Source organism: Phycodurus eques, chromosome 9 (genome assembly GCF_024500275.1).
Source record: "Phycodurus eques isolate BA_2022a chromosome 9, UOR_Pequ_1.1, whole genome shotgun sequence".
Classification (NCBI taxonomy): domain Eukaryota; kingdom Metazoa; phylum Chordata; class Actinopteri; order Syngnathiformes; family Syngnathidae; genus Phycodurus; species Phycodurus eques.
In genome coordinates this window covers 17,332,847-17,358,875 of record NC_084533.1, presented here as the reverse complement: position 1 = coordinate 17,358,875, position 26,029 = coordinate 17,332,847, and the positions used below count along the sequence as shown (strand labels likewise).

The window sequence follows — 26,029 nt, the reverse complement described above, 5'->3', positions numbered from 1 at the left end:
ACTTTTGTGTGGCACGGTTGCCGTTTTATGATCTAATCGGAAATGTGTTCAATTGCACTTCATATTGTAAATTGTCTTTTGTATATCACTGTAAAAGAACAAATACCTCATGCACAATAGTAGTGCTTGAGGATACCTGGTCGAATTGGTCCCGCTGTCTCTAAACTATGGTAGTGTATATTAAACTGACTTAATAAACATATTTTTTATAATATAAAATGAATCAGTCTGGCTTATCACTTTTAGTCTCACTTGCATATTGGTGTCATGCAGCTTTGGATGGATGGATAAACTATCGCCTATAATACCAGCCTTTGAAGTGCGCATATAGGCGTTTCCTAAATCCGTTATCCAATCAGCTTTTGGCCCGCTTGGGGCATTAGGCACAAGGGGTCCGTTTGTTCCTCCTTTTAATAAAAGGCTTAAGTTACAGAACACTGGCTCCAAATAAGTTTGCTGGTCGAAAATCGGTCAAAATGGTAGACTCGCTCTGGCTACTTCTGTCTTTATGCATAATTTGTCCAGGACACGCTTGGTAAGTGAAACACAAGCATTACATTACATTTACATTTGCATTCGAAGAGAGGGACTATAATATCATTATTTTCTTCCCAGGATTGCTGGAAACGTTTTGATGACAGGATCCAAGGTAAACGAAAATGACTACGTGAATGCCGAAGGGACACTTTATAATTTCGGATAAATAATAAACGACTTCCCTCGCCTCTTGCAGGCTTATCTTACCTACGCCAGGAGCGTGCAGGTCGGCACGCAGAGTGGCATCGAGGAGTGCAAACACCAGTTTAGGTGGGACAGATGGAATTGTCCAGAAAGCGCTCTCCAGCTCAAGGGACTGAGACGCGGTAGGTAAAATATCTTTGATTATAAATATGAAGACACGCGTTTGTTGATAAAACACATACACACACACACACACACACACATTTGGCGTGATGTGCGTTAAACAGTACAATACATGAATGCAGCATGTAAGGCAGGAAATGTTCGGCTAGAAATATAAGGCAATCAATATTTATGACGCATCTCTGGTCATTTGTAGCCACCAGAGAGACGTCATTTGTCCATGCCATCAGCGCTGCAGGAGTCATGTACATTCTGACCAGGAACTGCAGCATGGGAGACCTTGACAACTGTGGCTGTGATGCTTCAAGGAATGGCAAAATCGGTAAGACCTCGTACAAAATGAAATATATGTTTGCCATGCGTATGCGTAGTCACCCACGGTTACACTGTGGTTTGTGCGTCTGAAGGTGGACAAGGCTGGCTGTGGGGTGGCTGCAGTGATAACGTGAATTTCGGGGAGAGGATTTCAAAACAGTATGTGGATGCACAAGAGACTGGTCAGGACTCAAGAGCTGCTGTTAACTTGCACAACAATGAAGCTGGACGTCATGTAAGCATACTCACACACGATGGATGGTTGGATGAGCTAGATTAGACAGATAGGTCTCCCTCTGAATAAAATGATAACTATGATGATAAACTGCTTGAAATTCCTCTCACGTCTGACAGGACTATTGCTAGAGAAATCAAACAAACCTGAGCATAAAGCATAGTAAAAAAATAAATTCTGCACAATTAAATCAAATCAAAATGGGGCGGTGGGGGGGCATTAAAATTGGGATATTGACAGTATTAGAAATGTGACAATGAAAATGTGTATGAACCTGATGGGTGGGTTGCTATAGGAATTAAGGGTAGAATGGATAGTGCTGTTGGGAAAATTGCACTTAAAATGTTGTCAGGAAATGATTTTGCTTGTGTTCAAACAGGCCGTGAAGGCGACCATGAAGCGCATCTGCAGATGTCATGGCATGTCTGAAAGCTGCAGCGTCCAAACTTGTTGGGCACAGTTGTCCGACTTCAGAGAAATTGGTGATTATCTAAAGGTCAAGCACAGTCAAGCCCAAAAACTGGACATCGACAAGAAACGCAAAAGGGCAGGCAACAGTGCAGAGAGCCGGGGGGGCATTGTAGACGCCTTTGGCAGCGTAGCCCAAACTGAACTCATCTACCTGGAGGATTCCCCTGATTACTGCAAGAGAAACATCACTCTAGGGTTGTATGGCACTGAGGGTCGGGAGTGCGTGCAGCAGGGCGAGGGCCTGACACATTGGGAGAGGAGAAGTTGCCGCAGGCTGTGCCATGAGTGCAGCCTGAGAGTGGAGGAGAGGCGTACAGAGGTGGTGACGAGTTGCAACTGTAAATTCCATTGGTGCTGCAAGGTGAACTGTGAGGACTGCTCGCAGGTTATGGTGAAACATGTCTGTGCCAGGAGGGAAGCGACTGAAGGTCAGGCCCTCAGACGTAGATACCGTGGCTCCAAATAAAACACACATTTGTGACAATCTTCTAAATTGAGGGCCAAAATCTGAATTGTCATTGTTTGCACTTTTTTTTTGAATGTTTATGTTCCGTCTATTTATATTAACTTGTGTCATTGAAATAAACAGTCTTGAATAAGTATTAAACCATGGTGTTGTTGTTTTTCCATGTCAATAAAGATGGTTTTACTGATGAATCCAGGCATTTTATGACAAGCCACAAGGGCAGTTGTGGGCATTCGATTTAGAATGGTGTGAATACACTAAACAGAGGATTACAGGGATAACATGGTGCAGATGACACCTATCAAGGTGTTGATCCAGCATTACTTTGATGCCAATGTGTATTGAATTGATTCTCAGGCTTTGCAAGACAAATGAGTGAAGTATTTCCACCACTAGAAGACAGGCATTTGTCCTGATAATCTGGGAAGATGCCAAACAAAGTCTTTTTGTCACATCTCACATTCGGAGCATGCTAATGAGGCACACAATACATCAAAGTTCAAAGAAGGTGGGCCGGGGGGGGGGCACGTTGACAGGCTGGAGAACATTTTGCCTACTTTCTCCAAATGATGTGCGTGCAAAACATACTCACAGTTTCACAATAAAAATTGAATCCTTTTGGTTTAATATATTTCACTTCACTGAGTCACCTCCTTCTTTCCTCTTCGACCCCCTCAACTGAAAATCTTCAGCTCAGCTGGACGTGTCATAAATTTGCCACTGTCCCAGTTAAATGAAAGATGGCATGGCAATTCCCTTCATCGGGGGGTCCATCCTTGAGGGAGAGGGGGTAGGAGTCTTTTCAACATTTTTGCTAGATACTTTAGGGCCAAGAAAAGAACAAAACCAATATTACGTACAGCTTTATGATCACTAAGACTGAAAAAGTGGGCTGCTGTTTAACCCAATGGCTGAGAATACATAATAATAGTACAAAATATTGACTCTGAGGGGGAAAGGAACAACACTTTTTTGCCCCTAATCCTTCCCATTTGCCAGTGTGCTCCTGGGGATGCCCCATATTTCCCATGCTGTCCTGCTGTGCACTAATGAAGGCTTTGCCCCACTGGAGGTCCTCCCCGATCCACCCCTTATCTCTTCTCTCCACTGGTTATACATGATTACTTCCATGTTGGCCCCAAAAGGGAAAGTGATCTAGCGTCTGCTCCAAAATGTCCTTAAATGTTCTTAACCACTTTTCTGCTAATTGTACTTTACTTTTGTCAAATTACATCAGATTTAACACCCTTTTAGGAAACGTCTGTGTCATTGTCTCAATAAAACACTTTTTCTTCTTCAAACTAAAGCAAACTCTTGCTCTATTATCAAAGTACTTCAATGTTGACTCTAAAATTCTGTCTTTCCTCAGTGGTATGTCTGAAAATCAGAACAGAAGAGGGGAGGGAGGACACTCACAAAGACCCCCCAGGAGGACTCATGTATTCACCCAGACAGACCTGAGGGACTTGGGGGTGGATCACACCGTGATTGATCATTCCCCCTCCTCGTTGCTGTCCTCTATCACCTATGTGTGAAAAACGAAAATACAAGCCTCGCTGTGCCGGGATACAAGATTGGATTTAAGCAATGCTGTGATTGAGAAAAAAAAAAGATAAAAAACATTTTGTATCACTACGACACTAACGCTGAAGAGTCAATCGCTACACAGCAACTTTTACTCAAGGCCTCCAAACAAAATGTCCGTGACAAGGACATTGGGGTGGGGAATAACCACAATTTCTATATTTATGTAGAAGAGATGTATACATGTTGTCATCACTTACTGAATGTGTTACTGGTATGTCAATTTATTGTAAAAATGGCAGCCCATAACATTAATAATAAACATACTACAGGGGAGCAAAAGATTAACTTCACTTAAGTGTTACACACACACACACAAAACAATACAATGTGGTTCACAAAATTTCACTATGAACTTGATTTCAACCATCACACAGAGAAAGCCCACTGCAGATTGTGGAGTTGTTTAAAGAAATGGACATTACCAACTATGACCAAAAGATGGCAGTGCGAGACTTTTGGCTACAGATTTCCTAAATCAAGCCCATTACTGTCTTGGTAATGGAAGAGTTTACGTTTCCCAACAGTCAATTCCATCTCTAAAAAGAGGTTCATCCCTTTCAGCTCATTTAATATTCGCACAGTTTATTATTTACACCACAAGTATATCGCTGGCCATCATTTGAAACTATCAATTTCCACCAAAAAAATGAACACGTTTGATGATATACTTTTAAAATGGAGTTATATTTTTTAACCTTAAGTCAATCTAGCTCATTTGAAAATGTTCCAAATAGTCTTAAACTTCCTCACACAAATAATAAATTATATTGAGCTACTATTTCTGCATTGGTAGTACATTGTGCATTGGAATCAATCCATACAAAAAGCTGGAATTTAACACCTTGATTGTCATTTATATGCTTTTTTTTTTTTTTTTTTAAAGATTTTTGTTTAAGATTAAATACTCCATTCAAATGCATAGTATATGTCTTAGTATGGAGATTACCAAGGGGAGCAACTTTTATAACAAATATGTGGCAATTTCCTAACATTCTGCACAGATAAGTCACAATGCAAATAAGTTTAACGAGCTGCACCCAAGGATTTTCATAAAATGAACAGCAGATGGCGGTATTTTCAAACGAATACCACAGTAGAGCCCAGTTTCATACCTAAATACTATACCTTCTTCCAACTCTGGCAAGTTGATAAATTGATGTAGTCCTGGTGTCTTAGTTTTATAGTAGTTTCAAGGTTGGCCTCCCAAGCTGGTATGAAGAACAAACACACACATGAAGCAGAAGCGGCTGTTTGTTTCCCCTCACGCCATCATCCTTCTGTCTCCAGCTGCATGAAAACACAGACCCAAGTTATAAAAAATATATGTAAAAAGAGTTGTGTGTGTGCGTGTGTGCGTGCATGTGCAAGGTATTCCCACACAATGATGCTTCTCAACTTGCTTACTGCTATCTCTGCTATAAACCTTGCCGAGTTTTACAGCTTGGAGATCGGTAACCAAAGCAACTCAACTCTCTGCACGACTAAAAACACAAAACTGGAGAGTAAAACATGAAACCATGATCTACAGGAGAAAAACGTTGTCCGTTCACTCAATGCAAACTGAAAAGCATGGACGCCACAGGCAATGTTTGATGCTTGTAGAGGAGTGTAGCACTGCCTCATTAGGTCCAAGTCAACGTTTCATGGGCACTTTAGTATTAAGATTCCCCAGGGTAAAGGAAATAATTACCCATCACAGACGCACATATGCGCTGTACACCGAAAACACTAAGGTCTGCAGCATCTGGCAGGATTCTGTCCTGCACCAACATCAAGTTTTTAAATGTGCATGTGTGTTTCAATATGCAAATCTATCCATACATATAGTGACTACCCCAAAGAACATTAATCAATGTCAGGACGTCCACAAAGGTCTTTGCTATCTATGCATTTTTTAACAGTATTCAGTAATATTTAAAAAAAAAGAAAAACTGTATCTGCTTTTGTACATGATTTTAAGTTGACTTGTTGAGTTATGCTGTGATAACCTCTGCTCTCTTACATGGTTTCCAGGTGAAGCTCGCAGCGCCTGCTTCGGTGCCTCCTGGACTTTCAGGTGTCCCAGCTTGTCAGGGTGGTTGACACAAACGATCAGATCACATTGCCTGAGCTGGGTTTGCACTGCAGGTGTAAAAAGAGAGGAGAAAAAAAAACCTGTGAATTTCCAAAGATAATCAATCTTAGCCGTAAACAACTTGGGTGTCACAGACAGTTAAAGATGTGTGCATGCTGAGAAACTGATTCACTAATGTTGGTTAATTTACTCATCGGCCTCATAAAGGACACGTGCATCATCTATTGAGATCAAATACAAGAAAATTCTGCCTTTCTATGCCCAACACTGCTCGGTTTTCATTGACACACATTGAATATTGTTTACATTTATAAAGCAAAATAAGATACCAAAATATTATAATATATGTAACTCTTGAAACGCTTCAGTGCAGTTCTACACCACTCCAAACTAAAACTACACGAATGCTTTGAAAATGTAACTTCTTGGATCAGTTAGGGATTAAACAAATCTTCTGGTTCGTTCGATTTCAGCTGTTAAGGAGAAAAGACATTTTTACTGATGTGCACTATATTTTTATTACTGTAACTGTCCCCCTCGGTAGAGAACAAGTCACATCCTGCTTGATGGATAAACCATTTGAGTAATCCTTCAGTTAACTTCTATCGAACCCACCAGCGGGTTACAATCTGACAGCTGTCATGTAAAACAATACAACTCGGCGCCACTGACACCTCTGAGTGCGGCTACTTACATAGCTGACCATTGATCATCCATGTTATCCTGATCCCAATTGCATCATTGATGCTTACTGACATTTTAAAGAATGACACATACATGCCAGTAGATCCATGGAATTAGACAGCGATTCCAACCCTCGTAGGATATAATCCAGATCAATCCATGTGGGTGAGGAACACAGTTCTGCGCTTGTCTCTGTGTAATTCATCTGAAAATAGAACGAGTGAAAATCACGTAAAATTACTCAAAATACCTTACTAAAGATCCGATTAATATCAGTATGATGTGATTAGTGCGTGTAATAATAAATCAAAGACACTCTTAACCTGAACATGTGCTTTTATTTGGACTTTTGAATATATGTAACTGACAGTAAAAACATTACAACGAAATGCATGCAGTACGATTGATTTGAGTGTACAGATCAGAATTTTATCTTGTACTTGGAAACAAATTAACAACACAGTACTCCTTTTATGGATTGGAAATTTCACATTTGAGTGCGTGGCGTGTCAATGGGAGCGGGTTCCTGCAATGGGTCCCCTCCCACTGCGACCGAGCATTTGTGATGAGCCTCCTCTAGAAGCTGCATGGAACGCCACAGTTCGGGGTTGGTCCGCAGGGCCACCATGTCGTACGCCATCCACGTCAGCTGCGCTACATACAAGTGGACATAACCGCAGTTCAATCCTACTATACTTTGGCCAGTGAAGCTCTTTGACAACACGTCCCAGAGTTGAATGTAACTTAAGTCAAAGTCAAAACGTTACGCACCAGATATGTTTTCCATGTCTTCTGTCATTCTTTCCAAATGCCCATTGAGTTCCAACGAGTCTTCGGAGCGAGTTTTGGGCCCAGGAGGCGAAGTGGAGTCGGCCATCTGCCGAACAAATCGGCATGTCCACAAATAACTTGTGACAGCTACACATCTTTCAGCCATTTTGAATCATGACGATAACGTCATGAGCCAACATTAGCTTATAATGCTGTTTCTAGCTAGGTCATTTCTTCACCAATATCCTCGCCTTGTCGACCATCTATTACGAAAAACAACCGCATCAGCTCCCAGATAAAAGGCTCATATTAACCTTATAGTGGAAAAAAAAGACAAAATATTGAATGACTTACGTTATGCGGAGTTTTAACGTCAGGCAGTCGACCTGTCTGGCAACTGGACACACTGAATTTGAGCCGAACTAATGCACGTTCTCACTTCAAATTACATTCCATCGAATAACATTGACATCAATTTTGAAAAAAATACATGCCAATATAAAAATACGTATTAATATTATTCATAATAATCGCCTAATGTGTAAAATATATATTCAAATAAAATATGAAATATTATTTCTCAATGTTGTCCTAGTTGTAGCAATGAACCTTATTTAAACAGACTACTCTTAATATCAAAATCACAAATTGACAATATTTTACCCTTTTTATGTACAGTAAATAGAAATATAAAGTTTACAATCACAGTAATATGTAGCTAAATTATCAATCCTAATTGTGTTGGTAAAAACAGAATATCATTTTTGAAAAGATGAAAGATTTAAGAATTTGCATAATACTAAAACTAAAATGCAAATGTTCGAATTAAATTTTAGTGTCACAAGCCTACGTTTTAAGAAGATAGACTGAACTGAACAATACTCACCCCAACTCCCAACCCCCCCCCCTCCTACTCAAAAAAAGGGCTGCTCACCTAAGGAGAGAACCAATCAAACAAGAGTGGGGGCGTTTCCAGGGAAACGGATATAGCAGGTATGACAGGTGACATTTGAACATAAAGCAAGGGCAAAGCTTACAAGCAAAGAGAACACATATCGTTTGGATCAACTCTCTACCTTCAACGCTTGAACAAAGAGAACTCGGAGAAAGATTTTGATAGAGAAATCAAGAAAACTGACATTAAAGAGGCTCTCTTCGAGGTAAGAAGAAACACAGCTTTGATAATGTCTGCATTTGAGGCCCAGGAACAGTCTCCTCCACGTTGTGGTCCTCAGTTCCCGAGCCTTGGCCAGGAGCCCCCTGAACTCAGCTTGTACAGTGACTGCTACTACCCTCCACCATCCCTGCCAAGTCCTCAGCGCACCACACCAACCACCTATGAGCTGGGTGACTTCAGCACCCCGTCTCCAAACCCTTACCTTTGGTTCAACGGCTCTGGGATCAACACGCCATCATACCTAACTACCAACGGTCCACCCGGGAACCCCGGGCCTCCCTTTGTCCCGCAGCACTATGGCATGCAGAGACCTTACCTTGGTCCAGCTGGAGCTGGGGGCCCAGGAGGGGAGTTAAGCTGGTTCTCCCTCCCCTCACAAGAAGACTTGATGAAGCTAGTCAGGCCACCTTATTCTTACTCAGCTCTCATCGCCATGGCTATCCACGGAGCACCCGACCGGCGGCTGACCCTGAGTCAGATATATCAGTATGTCGCCGACAACTTCCCTTTCTACAATAAGAGTAAAGCAGGATGGCAGAATTCCATCAGACACAACCTATCACTAAATGACTGCTTCAAAAAGGTACCAAGAGATGAGGATGACCCAGGTAATATTTTTAGACTCACACTTTCATTTAAGTCTCTCTCAAACACATGTTTTAATATTATACATCCTGTATTGTTTACATTTTTGCAAAATCTCAATTAACAGGCAAGGGCAACTACTGGACTTTAGACCCAAACTGTGAAAAGATGTTCGACAACGGAAACTTCCGCCGCAAAAGGAAGAGGAAGTCTGACTCCCTCTCTGGTGTTGATGGTAGTTCAGGGGCTCCTGAGTCAGGTGAGAGTGAGAGGGGCAGCCCCAAACACTCTGCCAAGTCTTCCCTAAACATCTCCCAGACACCGGACAGAATTCCCTCACCGTCATCGTCTGGTGCTACACCTTGTCTGAGCAGCTTCCTGTCTGAGATGTCTGGAGTGTCCAGTGGATCAGCCACTGATGTGGGAGGCGATGGATTGAGCAGCCCCCTGCAGGTCAACCTCCCTATAGATGGGCCACATAGGCTTTCACAGCCTGCAAGTTATAGTAGCTACTCCCCAAACTCTGTTGGCCGAGAGTGGCTTCCGCAGGTGCAAGCACCCCCTGTGCTCTCCTCTTCACCCACCCACTCTTCGCTCGGGTACACTAGTCCCATCCTCAGCCAGTACAGTGCGTCCAGTGGACACTTCTTTCCCCCGCTGGGCTCAACAGGAATAATATATCACCGTGAGGGCACTGAAGTTTAACTTAACATTAATCAAACTGATGGTATTGATAAGACTCTTCAATGGATTTAGTTTTCTTCTGCAACAGTTTAGTTGTCATTCTGAGAAGCTAATGCATACACACACACACACACACACACGCCCTAAGCATGTTTGCGCTGACAGAGACAGTTGAGGCCACAAAAGTGTGTGACAACAGAGTAAAAAACCTTAGATTCCCACAGAAACAGCCAAGTCAGCAGCAAAGGGCTGAAACTGTCTGAAACTACCAAATTCAGAGTCAGCTTTTATCCCCTGGTTTCTATCAGAGCTTAGTCATTCTTAACTGATCTGAGATCTGATCTGCTGACATCAGTCTGTTCCACTCTACTGTCTGTGATTCTCTGATGGTATCACAAAAACACATCGTCCAGGCAGCAGTTTCGATGAGCGGTTAATTTACAACTTTGTCTACATATTATGTTCATGTTAACCAGTTTTGTTTTCTTTTGTCTCCTAAATGAGCTGATGGTCTTTCAGGAGTGGCATACATGTTGTTTGTAAATATGTCCATATGTCTTTTAATTTTAATCCTTTATATTATTTGCTGGTTATTACACCTGTTAATGTAGTCATTATGTAAGGTAAATGTTATGTTGTCTTTTTGATATGAATAAAACACTTGACCGCTGCATTTGGCACTTTTTCTTTTAATAATACATCAACAGTTTGTGTACTTATTTCTCAAGGTTAAATCAAACCTTGAGAAATAAGTACACAAACAAAAAGAACAAGAACCACAAAGTACAATACAGACAAAGACATAGTGACAAAACTGTCCTTGCAGGGACAACAATGACCAATTGAATTGGAGCAGCTGGTCAGTGAAACCTGATCTTTGTGTGATAAATTGTTTAACGGATTTACTGAAATGATAAATAAAACTAAAAAAAATCCTCGTTCTCATGCTGTCCCTCCTCCCCTGACTAAACAACTAAACACTGTCACAGTGTCTCTGTATACTGTACATACTGCTGACTCTGACTGGATGCAGCTTGATTCACTGCCAGAGATCAACTGTCAAAAACGTCAACAATGCTGAAGTGGGAAATGATTGCTGATTACACATATCATTGCTATCAAACTGAATCATGTTAAATGTTACCAGTATATTGTGCAACCCCAATTCCAATGAAGTTGGGACGTTGTGTTAAACATAAATAAAAACAGAATACAATGATTTGCAAATCATGTTCAACCTATATTTAATTGAATACACTACAAAGACAAGATATTTAATGTTCAAACAGATCAACTTTATTGTTTTTAGCATATAATCATTAACTTGGAATTTTATGGCTGCAACACGTTCCAAAAAAGCTGGGATAGGGGGCAAAAAAGACGGAGAAAGTTGAGGTAAATACAGTACAGTGCTACATCCGTAAGTGCAACTTGAAACTCTACTATGCAAAGCAAAATCCATTTATCAACAAAACCCAGAAACGCCGCGAGCTTCTCTGGGCCGAGCTCATCTAAGATGGACCGATGCAAAGTGAAAAAGTGATCTGTGGTCCGACGAGTCCACATTTCAAATTGTTTTTGGAAATTGTGGACGTCGTGTCCTCCGGGCCAAAGAGGAAAAGAACCATCCGGACTGTTATGGACGCAAACTTCAATAGCCAGCATCTGTGATGGTATGGGGCTGTGTTAGTGCCAATGGCATGGGCAATTTACACATCTGTGAAGGCACCATTAATGTTGAAAGGTACATACAGGTTTTGGAGAAACATATGCTGCCATCCAAGCAACGTCTTTTTCATGGACGCCCCTGCTTATTTCAGCAAGACAATGCCAAACCACTTTCTGCATGTGTTACAACAGCGAGGCTTCGTAGTAAAAGAGTGCGGGTACTCGACTGGCCTGCCTGCAGTCCAGACCTGTCTCCCAATGCGTGGCGCATTATGAAGCGTAAAATATGACAACGGAGACCCTGGACTATTGAACAGCTGAAGCTGCACATCAAGCAAGAATGGGAAATAATTCCACCAACAAAGCTTCAACAATTAGTGTCCTCAGTTCCCAAACGTTTATTGAATGTTGTGAAAAGAAAAGGTGATCTAACACAGTGGTAAACATGACCCTGTCCCAGCTTTTTTGGAACGTGTTGCAGCCATAAAATTCGAAGTTAATGATTATTTGCTAAAAACAATCAAGTTTATCAGTTTGAACATGAAATATCATGTCTTTGTAGTGTATTCAATTAAATATAGGTTGAACATGATTTGCAAATCATTGTATTCTGTTTTTATTTATGTTTAACACAATGTCCCAACTTCATTGGAATTGGGGTTGTAGTTTTTTCTCCAACATTGAAAGAGCAAGAAACAGATTAAAAAAAAAAAAAAGGATTTAGAGAGGTTTTAATATTATTTGATTGTATTGGTGCTATTCATATATTTAAAATGAACTTTACTGACTTTGGTTCAATTTCACCAGGATCATGATGTAGCAAAAATAATTCCTATGTACTTTAACTGTACTTAAAAATGTGGTACTGTCGTAAAATTTCCCGCATCAATACTATTGTATAACTTTATTGGCCGTCCTAAACATATATAAATATGCAGGAAATTACCCATTGATAAATTTCCGCCTGAGGCCTTTATTTACCCTGAAACACAGGCAGCATGACATTCATTTACACTAAAAACAGAATGAAAAAGAAACAACAAATTCAATTAAGAAGGGAAGACAGAGAAAGAGGAAGAGAAAAAGTTCTGGATAACCAGAATTTAGCAACCTGGCATAAATAACAATGTAGATTGTGTGTGGTTGGAAGGTGAAAAGATCAACATTATCGAATTTACATTATGTCCTGATTTCAGAGCGAGATATGAGGTCTCATTAATATAAATCAACTAGTATATTAATTTAGATTCAATCATGCAAAATGTCATACCTCACTTACAGTCCTTTAGAAGGGGGATTGTGACTGAGCCAAATTGATATGCAAATTATTCCTCTTCACCTGTAATCTTAGACAGTGTTCAGAGGTCTATTTCAAGATGGGAGGTGAAGAGAAGTGATAGTAACAGATGTGTGGCAAATATCAAAAGGTATCACTGTCCAAACATGATGGTTTCCCATTCCATCCATCCATCCATTTTCTGTACCGCTTTATCCTCACAAGGGTCGCGGGCGTGCTGGAGCCTATCCCAGCTATCTTCGGGTGAGAGACAGGGTAACCCTAAACTGGGCGCCAGCAAATCGCAGAGCACATATAAACAAAAAAACATTCGCATACACATTGACAAGTAAGGGCAATTTACAGTCTTCAATCAACCTGTTTCGCATTCCAAAAGTTAAATATTTTTTTTTCAACTTTTTTTTTGTTTGTACTGCATAGCTTCTTCTTTAGCTGACAGGTGAACCCTGTGGTATACAGTTGATCTTCCCTGATGTCTCATTTGTACTATTAAATGATCAATGCAAAACTGTTAATCACACCACGAATGGAGATGAGAAGGTCAGAAGGAGGCACTATTTTTTTATTAAACAATGTCGTCAATCATTGCCAACTGTGGGTCTGTGAAGCCCTTTAAGACTCTTTTGAGATTAAGGTCTGTACAAATAAACTTGACTTAACTTGACTTGACTAGGTGAGAAAATGTACTTTAAACTCACTGAAAAAAAGTGGTTGTCTAGTTGCCTTGATTTAAACTCATTTTGAACTAGGGAAATTCCCTTGACAAAACAATATTCATATCGCCCCGAAACGTATGAAACATACATGCAAATTAGTGTGCATATGCATTCAAAATGATCCTTTGACATATTTGTTAGGGACATTATGACTGAGGCATATCCCATGCAGCATCCATCACACACACCTTCCCTGCCTGCTTAGGCAATTAAATTCTTGTTCAATACAGTAATGCGATTAAAATCTAATAAATCCTCTCCCCCACCTGCTGCCTGGCTCGTGGCAGTCTCTCACACACCTGTCGAACTAACGGAATTCGCCCACACAAGTGTTGTGTGTGTGTGTGTGTGTACGTGCGTGTGTGCGTGTGTAGTGCAAGATGTTTATATCATAAACTAACACAGGAGCGATTATCTCAGAGATGCAGTGCATCAACAAAGCATTTGCAGGATGAGCTTGCATTCTAGCAGCGTTAAAATGATATTTGGTGGCGATTGTAAGACCAGACAAGTAGTGAGTCTGTTGAAATAATGTGAGGGATGTTAGTTCTTCACTTCAATACTATCTGAATTAAAAGGCTAAATGTCCTAGTTACCATATCAACCCAAAACACACACACAAGCACCTCCTGTTTTTACTAAAACAGCCATGCCCTATCAAGGCTGTTTAGTAAACGGCAGCGGAGAACGTCAAGCCTGGAGAAATGTGGTCATGCTCAGTGCTCCAGGAGTGGGCCCAGGATTTACCAGCTTACTGTTATGTGTAAACACCCACACACACTCCAGACACATGTACACAGGTGATGAAAGCAGCAAATACCTTGCCCTTAGTCGACAAGTATTGTGTCTTTTAAATGTCAATGTAAAGTGTGACCAATGTCCTCAAACATATCTTGGATTTGAATGCATAGATTTGAAGCCAACTATAATCTTTTAGTTTAAAAAAAAGGATCCAAGAAACACTTTCCTATAACAGCACTCACGACAGGGTCTACTAAATTGACACATTCCATAAAACACAACCAATGATCTTAATCCCCAAATATAGTCCAGTTGAGCCAAATTCCAGTAATTTTTCCAGACAACGTTACAAAAATGCAGCGTCCTCTTTGTAACATCCATCCCTGTCAGACCGTGTAGAGTACAGTAGTGTGTGTTCTCTCCTTCCTAAACATGGCTTATATACACGATTTGTGGAAAAGTTAAGTTTAAAGACAAACAGGAGCACAGAGAGAGGATGTGTATAGATGAATCATTACTATTTCACCCTAAAATATTTTCCATGTCAACAGGCTGTAAACACAGTGATATCAAGAGGGCTTTGGAGAGTGGGAGGGAGAGAGAATAACAACAGAAGTGGGAATCTACCTAAGCTGAATACCAAGTATATATTATAAGCGATATATATTTTAATTTGCAATTATAGGAAATCATTTATTTTATATAAGACGTATACACATGTATGAAGATGTTATTATGTTGAATGTCATGGTCCCTCAGAAAAGGGTGGTGTGCCCTCTCATCATCTCCGTTAGTTTAGTTGAAAACAAATGGATTTGAGATTTTTGCATGTTGTGCTTTGAAAGAGTTGCAGACACTGTGTTTTTGGCTGTTATTTATTTATATATAAAAAAATAAAATAAAAAAATAATAATTAAAAAGAGACAATGCTCTTTAACTGTTCAACCTTGTAATGGTTTTTAAGATGGATTCTTATGGTCATGGTCTTGTCACGGTCTCGGCTTGTCTCGGTCTCGGCTTGTCTCAGTGTTGTCTTGACTCAGTCTCGACACGTATCTTGGCTCGATGAGTTCTGGTCTCGGGCAAGTCTTGGTCTCAAATAATGTGGTCTTAAGCACAAACCTCGTAGGTTCCCTCCAAAAACTCCAGCTTTTTGGGATGTGGAAGGAAACCGGAGTGCCCGGAGAAAACCCATGCAAGCACGGGGAGAACATGCAAACTCCACACAGGCGGGGCCGGGATTCGAACCCTGGTCCTCAGAACTGTGAGGCAGATGTGCTAATCAGTCGTCCACCGTCCCCCCCAGTATGTACCATATGTATATACGCTTTCCGCATCATTCTCTCTCTGGTCTAGAGGGACATTTGAATGATTGGTTATCAGTTGGTTGACTGGTGGGCTTGGCATTGTTTTCATTTCTATACAACATGTATACCACGGATGGTGTAGTGGTACACTCGCCTGACTTTGGTGCAGGCAGCGTGGGTTCAGTTCCCACTCAGTGACGGTGTGAATGTGAGTGCGAATGGTTGTCCGTGTCTATATGTGCCCTGCGACTGACTGGCGACCAGTTCAGGGTGTAGTCCGCCTTTCGCCCCAAGTCAGCTGGGATAGGTTCCAGCGTCCCGCAACCCTAACCAGGATAAGCGGTGTTGAAAATGGATGGATATAACATGTATACATGTGTAGTCTGTTGGAGCTCGGGAACAGAATGGAAAATTATATAAAATGAGTCAAGGACATTCATGACAACATTAATTATGGGTTGAGGCAACAAATACATTTATTGTGCCCATTAAATGGTGCAAATGTGAAATAGACAATAATACAGAGTTGTCAGGCGGCACGGTGGAAGACTGGTTAGAGCGTCTGCCTCACAGTTCTAAGGACCGAGGTTCAATCCCTGGCCCCGCCTGTGTGGAGCTTGCATGTTCTCCCCGTGCCTGCGTGGGTTTTCTCCGGGCACTCCGGTTTCCTCCCACATCCCAAAAACATGCGTGGTAGGTTAATTGACGACTCTAAATTGCCTCTAGGTGTGAATGTGAGTGTGGATGGTTGTTTTTTTGTATGTGCACTGCGATTGGCTGGCAACCAGTTCAGGGTGTACCCCGCCTCCTGCCCGATGGCTCCAGCATGCCTGCAACCCTCGTGAAAATGGATGGGTGGATGGACAGAGTTGTCAGTTGAGTATGAGTAGATTATTTTGCTTGACATACTTGTTAATACACAATTTAGTATGCCATGTTGAACCTAAGTAAAGCTGTCAACATTCAGACTGAAACAGCATCGTCTTTAACAACATAGCTCACAAAGCCCAAGTATACACCAAGCTAATAGGTCTATGGTGTTCATCTTGTCTTCTTCTTGTTAATAGGTTTTTAGATTTCTTTTGTTCAGACAAATATTTATTTTTCTGGTTAAGAGGAACTCTGACAATTATGCCTGTCACTCCAGCCTAGCAGCAGCTCTGACTAAGGCTTGAGTGACAGCCCAAACTGTCAGCAAGGTAAGTGATTTCCTCTTAACCAGAAAAAGAAAATGTCTGAACAAAAGAATTCTAAAATCCAACGCACCAAGCTAGTAGTTATTATCATGTATTAGTGGTTTTGCCCCTGCATTTATGCCCTTCTGTATTATTACATTATTCTTAGCATCTGTTTAGGAAACAGCGCCTCCTCCTGCCTCAAAATGTACCTACAAGGGTCATTCTGTTGACACCTGAGGAGCTAAACAAGACCACACACCGGATTAGGAGTTAGAAGAATGACGTTAACATCTAGTCACATTTGGTGGTATGTGACTTATTGTACTCCAATTTCACACTCGTACAGCTCACAACCCAAATTAGCAGATGCAATAACAGGCTGGGGCTCTGAAGTTCACCAAGGGGCCAATATTCCGCTTAGTCATCAAGGTGGCAACATTATAGCTGTATTTACAGGTGATCATTCTATGCTACAGGGTAACACACTCCTTGCTCTAAGTCTGCTTGGACAGGCTGCAGTGGTTACAGTACAACAATGTAGGCATCTCCCTCCCTACAGAACTAAACTCCCAATTAAAGTGCTAAAGTACAGTAAGTCAATGGTAAACTGAAAAACTAATCCTGACCTGTTTGCTAAGTACGTAATAGAGTATATCAGGGGTCACCAACATGGTGACCACAGGCACCAGGTAGCCTCCAAGGACCACATGAGAGACCTGCGGGTCTGTTCTAAAAATAGCTTTCCAGAGATGGGACATTGTGATTTCCTAGGAATCTTGTAGTCATGACCATTTTAAAATGTAAACATTTGCAGAGATTCATAGAAATTATTTGTTGCATATTTCTATTTATCTGTTTCCTACCTTGTTAATTCATTGTTGATAATTATTGTGAGGAACTATTAACATTGTCACATTAACATTAACACTGTCTTGAACTTATTCATTAATTAATATTAGTAATCATTATTAATAATATAAATAAGTTAATTTGAGAAATTTTATTGTTTCAGATGTGTGTATCAAATGAGTAGCCCTTCGCTTTAATAAATACCAAAAAAGTATCTCTCGGTTTCAAAAAGGTTGGTGACCCCAACAGTATATCACCAATAATCTGATCAAACAACATATTGCTTGGCTATCAGTGACCAAAACGAGGCGCGATTGGAATATTCCTCAAAAGAAAGAGCAGGCGCACATGGAGATGGGATAATGCATCACTCAATAAATTTGCATCATGCACACAGATGTGGCAGTAAGGAAGGGAATGTTAATTTGTTCAGGTGAACATCCATTCATCATGAGTCACAACATAATACGCCTCTCTCCACAAGAGCTTGGACAGTGACATACGACTTACATCATCTGTTATCCAATGACTGACTATTTAGCGATAACACCCTAAGAAATGATTACACATAAAAGTACACATAAAAGTAGCAACTGTGACAGACTCGTAACCACACTCTTTCCACTGGGCTTTTCATCAATTGCAGAGTACATTAACTGGTGCATACAAAAAATAAGAAATAAAAAAAGCAGGACAAATATGTTAATGTGCATATGTGTGGGTGGAGAAGTCTCTGCATCTAGTCTGGAAATTGCTGGAGGAAAAATCCCTCGACAGTTATCACAAATCCAGCAGATCTCTTTCGAATTGTCCTCTCATGCTGACACATTCAACAGAGAGGGCAATATTGCTCCCAGTGGACAGTTTGGAATAAACCTGCTTCACCTTTGGCTTAACATTGAATCCACACATATTGCAAGTAGTAGTTTTCAGTTATTGTTGATGAACCCATATTTAATTAGCACACATATGGATAAATGCCAAGTGACATGTTTATTGTCAATTTGAAAGTATAATTTCATTATTGAGTGTCTGATAGAGAGACGATAACCTATGTTTAAGATATTGATAATGTACAAGTTATTAATGTAAAGGAATTTTTTATAAATATTTATGCAACAGATTGTTAACATACCCGAGTATCACATCACTCCACAAAATGACTCATAAGCAATCTCTCATGAATTTCATACTTTTTGAACTGATGGAAACAGGTAAAGTATGAGGGACATACTAAAAAGATTATTACTAATAATCGATAATTAATTAGTTTTTTTCTTGTAATTTGTTTTTCTTTCCTGTGTGGCCCATAATACCTCCTATGTGAATTTGAAAAATACATGTCTCTGAAATACACCAATGCACAACGTGAAAATGTTTATTAAAAAGAAATTCACAATATATCTTGGGTTCTTCTTTCACAGACTATATGTTTCATTTGTCACAAAGTTGGATGAAACACAATTTACTATAATAAACCTAAAAAAATATGTAGATAATATGACATTATGACAGCCTTATGGATTTCCTATCACATTTATCCTCTTCCACAATGACTAATAGAATTCTCTAATGCCATAGAAATGCCAGTTAGGGCAACCGTGGCCATTACTTTCCTCCCAAGTAGCAGCAGTCCATCCGAGCGTGACATGGTAACATATTCCCTGTTCTCATTGCTTCCATCCTAAAGAATGAATGAGATGCTCTGGACAATAACCACTCCTGACACTTTGCTCATCTGAATTTCAAGTAGAGAGACACAACTTTTTTCTCTTTTTTCTAGGGGCAGGTAGAGCAGAGATGCTGAAACAATGGTCAGTAGATGGATTTTTATAAAAAGCGAGAGTTGCAAAAAGAGACAACATAAGCTGAAGATAAAGCAGATACATTGATAATAAACTTGTGCCAATTACTTGTCCCTTTTCCCTGTTTGTTGCCACAGTTATGGCTGCTTAGATGACTAACACTGTGCAAGATCCCACAGGAGCCACCGGGCCAGTTGATGGATTCACACTTCAGCGGCTTGATAAAAGCGGACTGGAGCAGTGAGAGTCTGAACACTGCACTCACTTTGATTAGATGTGAATGCTGGAAAAAAAAAAAAAAAAAACTACTCCATCAGATGTGAGTTGAATATGAACCTGTGGACAATTACCATGAATGGGGAAAAAAGGACCAACGTGCTTCTTTATCCTGTTGATTTTTTCCTTGGAGGGAAAAAAAAATGCTGTGTTTTTAATTGAGGCAGTAATTGAGGACATTTAAACAATAGACTTTGACATTCGTGATCATTCAGGGAGTGAGGTTTATTAACATTGTGATTAACTCCAGCTCACAGTTAGTAAGCTAGTGATTCAACTTTTAATAGGTCTCACTGAGTACTAGTAGACTGCAGAGTAACATAAATGGAGAGCATAGTGTTCTCATTATATAAAAAAAAAAGAACTAGAAATATTCCAACACACAAGGTTGACAGAATTACTGATGGTAATTGATGATGTTGATAATCACATCCAATCGCTGCTGAACTTTTGATTCCTAAGTGGTGGGCTCGAAGTCAAAGGGGCAGTCCCACACTTAAGCTAGGGAAAGGGTTTGATAAATTTCATTTATCAAAAGTAAACTTTCCCATTTACTACAACTGTGGACAATTAGGTCCAACGGGAGGCTTTCCCAGCTGTTCTAATAACAGCCATGTATAATAATAGTCCATGTTAACTAATGGCCAGAGAGGCAGGTGCTCTCAGTCATACCTGAAAATACACAAGGCCCATGAGAACAGGTGGGTGGTGTGTAGACTCCTTAATACTCTGCAGAGAGGCCACAGGTGAACCCTCAAAGTAAGATATATGTCAATTGCTACAGGCTTAAAGCCATTAACATAAATGTAAATTAACAGTAATCCAGACTCATTGACATGGCAGCTGTGCAAACAACCATAGTAAATCTGTGTACGTAAAGTTTGGACAATAAACCGAAACCTTTCAGCCCCCCAGCTTTCGACCCTGCAGCTTAAACAGCCTTATTTTTGCTGTGCACATTTTGTTGTGGCACTAGGAGTATTTTTGCTTCTGTGCTGTTTCCTCTTGGGCTAAATTCAAACGGTTGGCAATTTTTGTTGCTCCATATTCTGCTCTCCCTTAAATAATGGGAAACATCATAGGGAGGTCAACAGAAATCACCATCATTATTGCGGTAATCTACAACCATTGAACAACAGCATAAGTAACACAAAAGACACCATATAATGACAATAAAAGTTTTCTATTCCCTTAATAAAAAAAAACCAAAAACTTTTTGACATTATCTACTGCACTTGTGTCACACTAATTCCACCGTCAGGCTAAGGTGTGCGCACCAGAGGGGGAACACAGCACAAAATAGGTAATACATGTACCCACGAGACGGCATTTTAAGGTAAATTTGAATGCCCCCAAAGCCGTACAACTCAGAATCAAACCAACATTTGCTGCAAAAACACACCTTTGGAGCACAGGTGTCAAACTCAAGGCACAGGGGTCAGATCTGGCCCACCACAGAATTTTATGTGGCCCACGAAAGCAAATCATATGCATCAACTTCTATGATTCTGGCAAAAATCAGTCCCAAAATTTCAAATTGTCATATGTGTTAAATAATGTTAAAATATTACAAGCATTTTTTGTTACCAATCCCCCCGCCCCTTTTTATGTACAGTAACTTAAAAAACTTATTATCCTTGACTTCTGACTTCAAAATTGGTTATCCATCAATTTGTTGTGTATATGGAACGATATGAGGCGATTAACCATTTATATGGTTTCATTGGCGGCACGGTGGACGACTGGTTAGAGTGTCAGCCTCACAGTTCTGAGGAGTGGGGTTCAATCCCCGGCCCCGCCTGTGTGGAGTTTGCATGTTCTCCCCGTGCCTTCGTGGGTTTTCTCCGGGCACTCCGGTTTCCTCCCACATCCCAAAAACATGCATGAATTGGAGACTCTAAATTGGCCCTAGGTGTGAATGTGAGTGTGAATGGTTGTTTGTTGGTATGTGCCCTGCGATTGGCTGGCAACCAGTTCAGGGTGTACCCCACCTCCTGCCCGATGATAGCTGGGATAGGCTCCAGCACGCCCGCGATCCTAGTGAGGAGAAGCGGCTCAGAAAATGGATGGATGGATGGTTTCATTGTCATCAGGGTTCGCTGAGGGAAATCGTAACTGCAATGTGGCCCATGACAAAAATTAGTTTGACACTCCTGCTCTAAAGTGACACGGACGTTCAACCGACCACAAAGTACGATATCAGAAAGAATCTCAAAAGCAGAATTAACTCCTCATGTTTTGCTTTTTGTGGCTTTGGCACTGTTAAAAAAGAACATGAGAAGAAACAATTAAGAATATAGAGTAGTAGTTGACAATTTGTAGCCATTGAGATTAATAATCAGAGATACTTCAGGTGAAGTAAAGGCAGTGGAGTTGACTACAGTACTAACGTTAGCTGCTCAATCCAGCGTCAGATTGACTGGCTAGCTTCTATGCAAGTCAGTTGTCATGAAAACAATGGTATGGAGTGTTTTTATAATAATAGTGGTTAACACATTTTTCACTTGCAACACCTTTAATATTGTTACAATGTCAATGTTAAAACATACCCTGTACAGTTAATAAAATATTTTGTTTGGCCCTAGAACAGATTATTATCTCTCATGAGGGCAAATTACCTGTAGCATTGACTCACGCTGTCTAACAATTTTTGCATTCTTTCATTGCACCAGCAACAGTTTTATCTAACCAAGCATCACTGGAGATAAGGATTCATCTTTCTACAGGCCATATTTCTGAAAACAGTGACTTTCAGTAAATGAGTGATTTAATATCGGATCACTGTCGCGCAAATCATCCACAACAGGAGTGAGCATAAAGTACGTACTGTAGTTAGAGAATGTATTTTGCATACGGGGCCAGAGGGTCTAGTTTTAAAGTGCTTTGTCCAACAATAAGAGCCTCCTTGAGATACAGATGTGTCCTCCCTTTCATACAATGCCCAGTTCATGTCATAAGAATATATATATTTTTTTAATGATTTAATACACACATTTAATCGTGGATGACATATAAATAGTAAATATTTTGTTGACACCATCAATCACCCAAATATTTTTAAGAGATGATTGGTTTACTGCAATGTCAGACAAAAGTTATGGCATATCTTTGTTTAAACCGCAACACTTGATGTCAAGACACATGGTCAGTGGTCACTTGCCTGCTAACATGACCTACAGTTTATCAGCTTTGCCCAAAATCACGAGTTGCAGTGGAAAAATAAGTTGAATGAATCAAGGCAACTGGACTTGTTCTTGTTTGAAGTTGTTTCACCTTTCATCCAGAAGCCTTCCTCAGAGAAAGAAAAAGAAATCTATTTTTGTCCTATTTGTTAAAACTGTCACTATGACCTGACAAGTACTAGTAGACAAGTTCAAGACTAGTACATGAGTGAAAAAAATCAGCCCGATCTGGCTGCAGGGGTGTGCCCGCTAACAGTGTGCCTGCAAGTGCATGACAAAGGACTGACACTGATAGACAAAAATTTAATGATGGTTGTTAAATAAAGGTAATTAAGAATAAATTGCAACAGTAGAAGAATAATGTTTTTGCCATCATACAGCCGGACTGCATAAAAAAAACTCCCCAAGAAACTCTGCAACATGATGAAAAGTTAAAAGGTAATTGCCCAGCAAACAGACTTGGATACAGAGCTGATGTGATTTAGTGGATGACTGTTTCAGGTTAGTTTTTGTCCAAATAAAAATATAAACTGACTACACAATTGTTCAGAGCAAACCAATGAACAAAGCTACATCACATTAATTCATTCTGTACGTGTTACTTCTGGACATGGTAGCCGTCATGCTCATTCAAGAGAGATTTATCCCTGCCCCTCTAATGTGCAGTACTATAACATTTCCATTTGTCATATGATGGCAAATCACTGGGCCAGTGCGTGGGCAGTAACGTTTCCATCGTCTGGTGCTGTGCTCATTCATCCTTGAAACACACACACACACACACACACACATGCACACACACACACACACACACACAAAATGAGAGAAAGACAGAGAAATGGAGGGAGAATGTAAATAGACCAAAGTATTCACACAGAGAATGCAGGAAGAGTGAGTGTGTTTGACTCTGTGAACTACCACTTTTTACGGACTAAAAAAATACAGTAAACAACCATTCTAGGTTTGTTTCCTCGTCTGGAACTTGCTACAGTTTTTGATGTTATTCTGTTCCCATACATATTTTCTTGTTATGCCTTCAATGTTTGAAGTTTTACGAAAACTCCTCAAAAATACTACCTAAATCTAACAGCTGTGTCAAATCTTATCTGATTTAAACTAAATTTGCTATGTAAAGACAGAAATTGCGACTTCAAACCTGGAGTGTAAGCTAGATCTGACCATCAATGCACATTTGGAATAATACTAGTTCATAAGCATATATTGTCTGTCTGTCAAATATTTGCATAAATACAATACAGTATTTGATGACATTCTCTTATCTCTTTTTAGCAATTACGGTACTAGATTGTAACAGTTCATTGATCTTTCTGATTTTTCAGGTTGGAATAGTTGCATTCTGAGTGTTCTTTTTGACTTGTATATTCCATAATACTGTATATACACACAGTACATCAAGGTACACCACAGACAAACATTCAGGACACAATTTTCGGGATGTCCTGATTTTCACACGCAAGACTCACTGCTCATGTTTGCCAATTTGGCAGACCAGTGTGCGCCAAGCTGGGCTTTCCAGGGCAGCGATGGTGGGTCCTTGGAGTTGCGCCCAGCGGAGTGATAATTTGGTGGCAGAAATTCAGTCTAAACTTACGCCTGCTCAGACCACGTCTAACATTTGGTGCAGCTGGTACAACAAGGATTTTGGTGAATTTGAAGGAATGTGAGGATCTGCTTTGATTGGACATGACCGAAGTCAGCTGTGATCACTCCCACAGCAGCGCAGACATCCCTCTTTTGGATGCGCACAGTTTCGCCGGTTATGAATATAGAAACCTCATCAGTGTGCCCTCTTTAAGTTCATCACCAGTTATCATCTGTAAGATGGCATTAGCTTCACATGATGGATAAAGAGTGCATCACAACTGACTGTTACACCATTAAATGTATCATCCATCCATCCATTTTCTATACAGCTTCTCCTCATTAGGATCGTGGGTGACTGGAATCAATCCTGAGTGACTTCGGGTAGGGGTGGTATACACCCTGCACTAGTCACCAGTCAACTTCAAGGCACATATAGACACATTAAAATTCACACCTTCAGTAAAGCAAAAAAACATATTTTTTGGAATGCGTGAGTAAACTGCAGTAGCCAGAAAATACCCACATAAGCACAGGGAGCGCATGCAAATGCAACACAGAGATGAAGAGTCTAACCAGGAACTCCTGACTGCGAAGCAAATGATGCCCACGAATCTACTGTGCTGCATCATTTGTGAAATAAGGTGTCTTTACGCCCCAATGTACAGTATAAATCTCCCATTATGAAATGAAGTCTGAATCCACTCATTAAGGTCTATTCACCTTGGGATCGCTTTAATTGCACCGAGATGTCCGATTTATATTGCACCACTAATTAGAATAGAGGCATATCCATCCATTAATTTTCTACACCGCTAATCCTCACTAGGGTCGCGGCTATGCTGGAGCCTAACCCAGCTAACTGCGGGCGAGAGGCGGGGTACACCCTGAATTGGTTGCCAGCCAATCGCAGGGCACATATAAACAAACAATCATTGACACTCACATTCACACCTACGGGAAATTTAGAGTCTTCAATTAACCTACCATGCATGTTTTCGGGAAGTGGGAGGAAGCCGGAGTAACTGGAGAAAAAACACACAGGCACGGGGAGAAAATGTAAACTCCACTGAGGCGAGGCTGGATTTGAACCCAAGTCCTCAGGACTGTGTTAAACCAGTTGTCCACCGTGCCGCCTACAATAGAGGCATATTAAAGATTAAATTACTAAGGACTATATAAGTACCAAAAGGAAACCAAGGAGAAATCCACAAATCATATCATGATGAAGAAGTTATAGGCTAACAAGTGATATATGGGGCGATGAAACACTCTGACAAAGATGCCAAAGGGAGAAAATATAATCAGTGGAAATATACTTGCAAGCACACGCACAGTGATTTAGCTACCTGCCTGACATCTCTGCTCAGACCATAATTATTCACCGGGAAGAAACTTGTAACACAAACATTTAGATCCCCTTCACAAATATATTTGTCTCTCACATCGTCAGCTTTCCTTTTCTCCTCATGGTTCTCACAGTGTATGTTAATCA

General features: G+C 40.4%; 3 protein-coding genes across 3 annotated transcripts; 2 read left to right on the top strand and 1 right to left on the bottom strand.

The window, feature by feature from the left end:
* Positions 1-457: 457 nt before the first annotated feature.
* LOC133407726 (protein Wnt-8-like) lies at positions 458-2,351 on the top strand. Its single transcript, XM_061685905.1, has 6 exons — positions 458-535; positions 616-649; positions 734-863; positions 1,061-1,186; positions 1,272-1,414; positions 1,794-2,351. Exons 1-6 carry the CDS (start codon positions 477-479, stop codon positions 2,349-2,351), a joined length of 1,050 nt encoding a protein of 349 aa, XP_061541889.1. The 5' UTR covers positions 458-476.
* Positions 2,352-7,070: 4,719 nt separating this feature from the next.
* On the bottom strand, positions 7,071-7,929 carry syce3 (synaptonemal complex central element protein 3). The gene is made up of 3 exons (XM_061686546.1): positions 7,822-7,929; positions 7,468-7,573; positions 7,071-7,350 (listed from the first exon to the last, which is right to left on the bottom strand). The coding sequence occupies exons 2-3, from the start codon at positions 7,571-7,573 to the stop codon at positions 7,184-7,186; spliced, it is 273 nt and encodes a 90-aa protein (XP_061542530.1). The 5' UTR covers positions 7,822-7,929; the 3' UTR covers positions 7,071-7,183.
* Positions 7,930-8,497: 568 nt separating this feature from the next.
* On the top strand, positions 8,498-10,584 carry foxi3b (forkhead box I3b). The gene is made up of 2 exons (XM_061685932.1): positions 8,498-9,252; positions 9,357-10,584. The coding sequence occupies exons 1-2, from the start codon at positions 8,652-8,654 to the stop codon at positions 9,932-9,934; spliced, it is 1,179 nt and encodes a 392-aa protein (XP_061541916.1). The 5' UTR covers positions 8,498-8,651; the 3' UTR covers positions 9,935-10,584.
* The last annotated feature ends 15,445 nt before the right edge of the window (positions 10,585-26,029 follow it).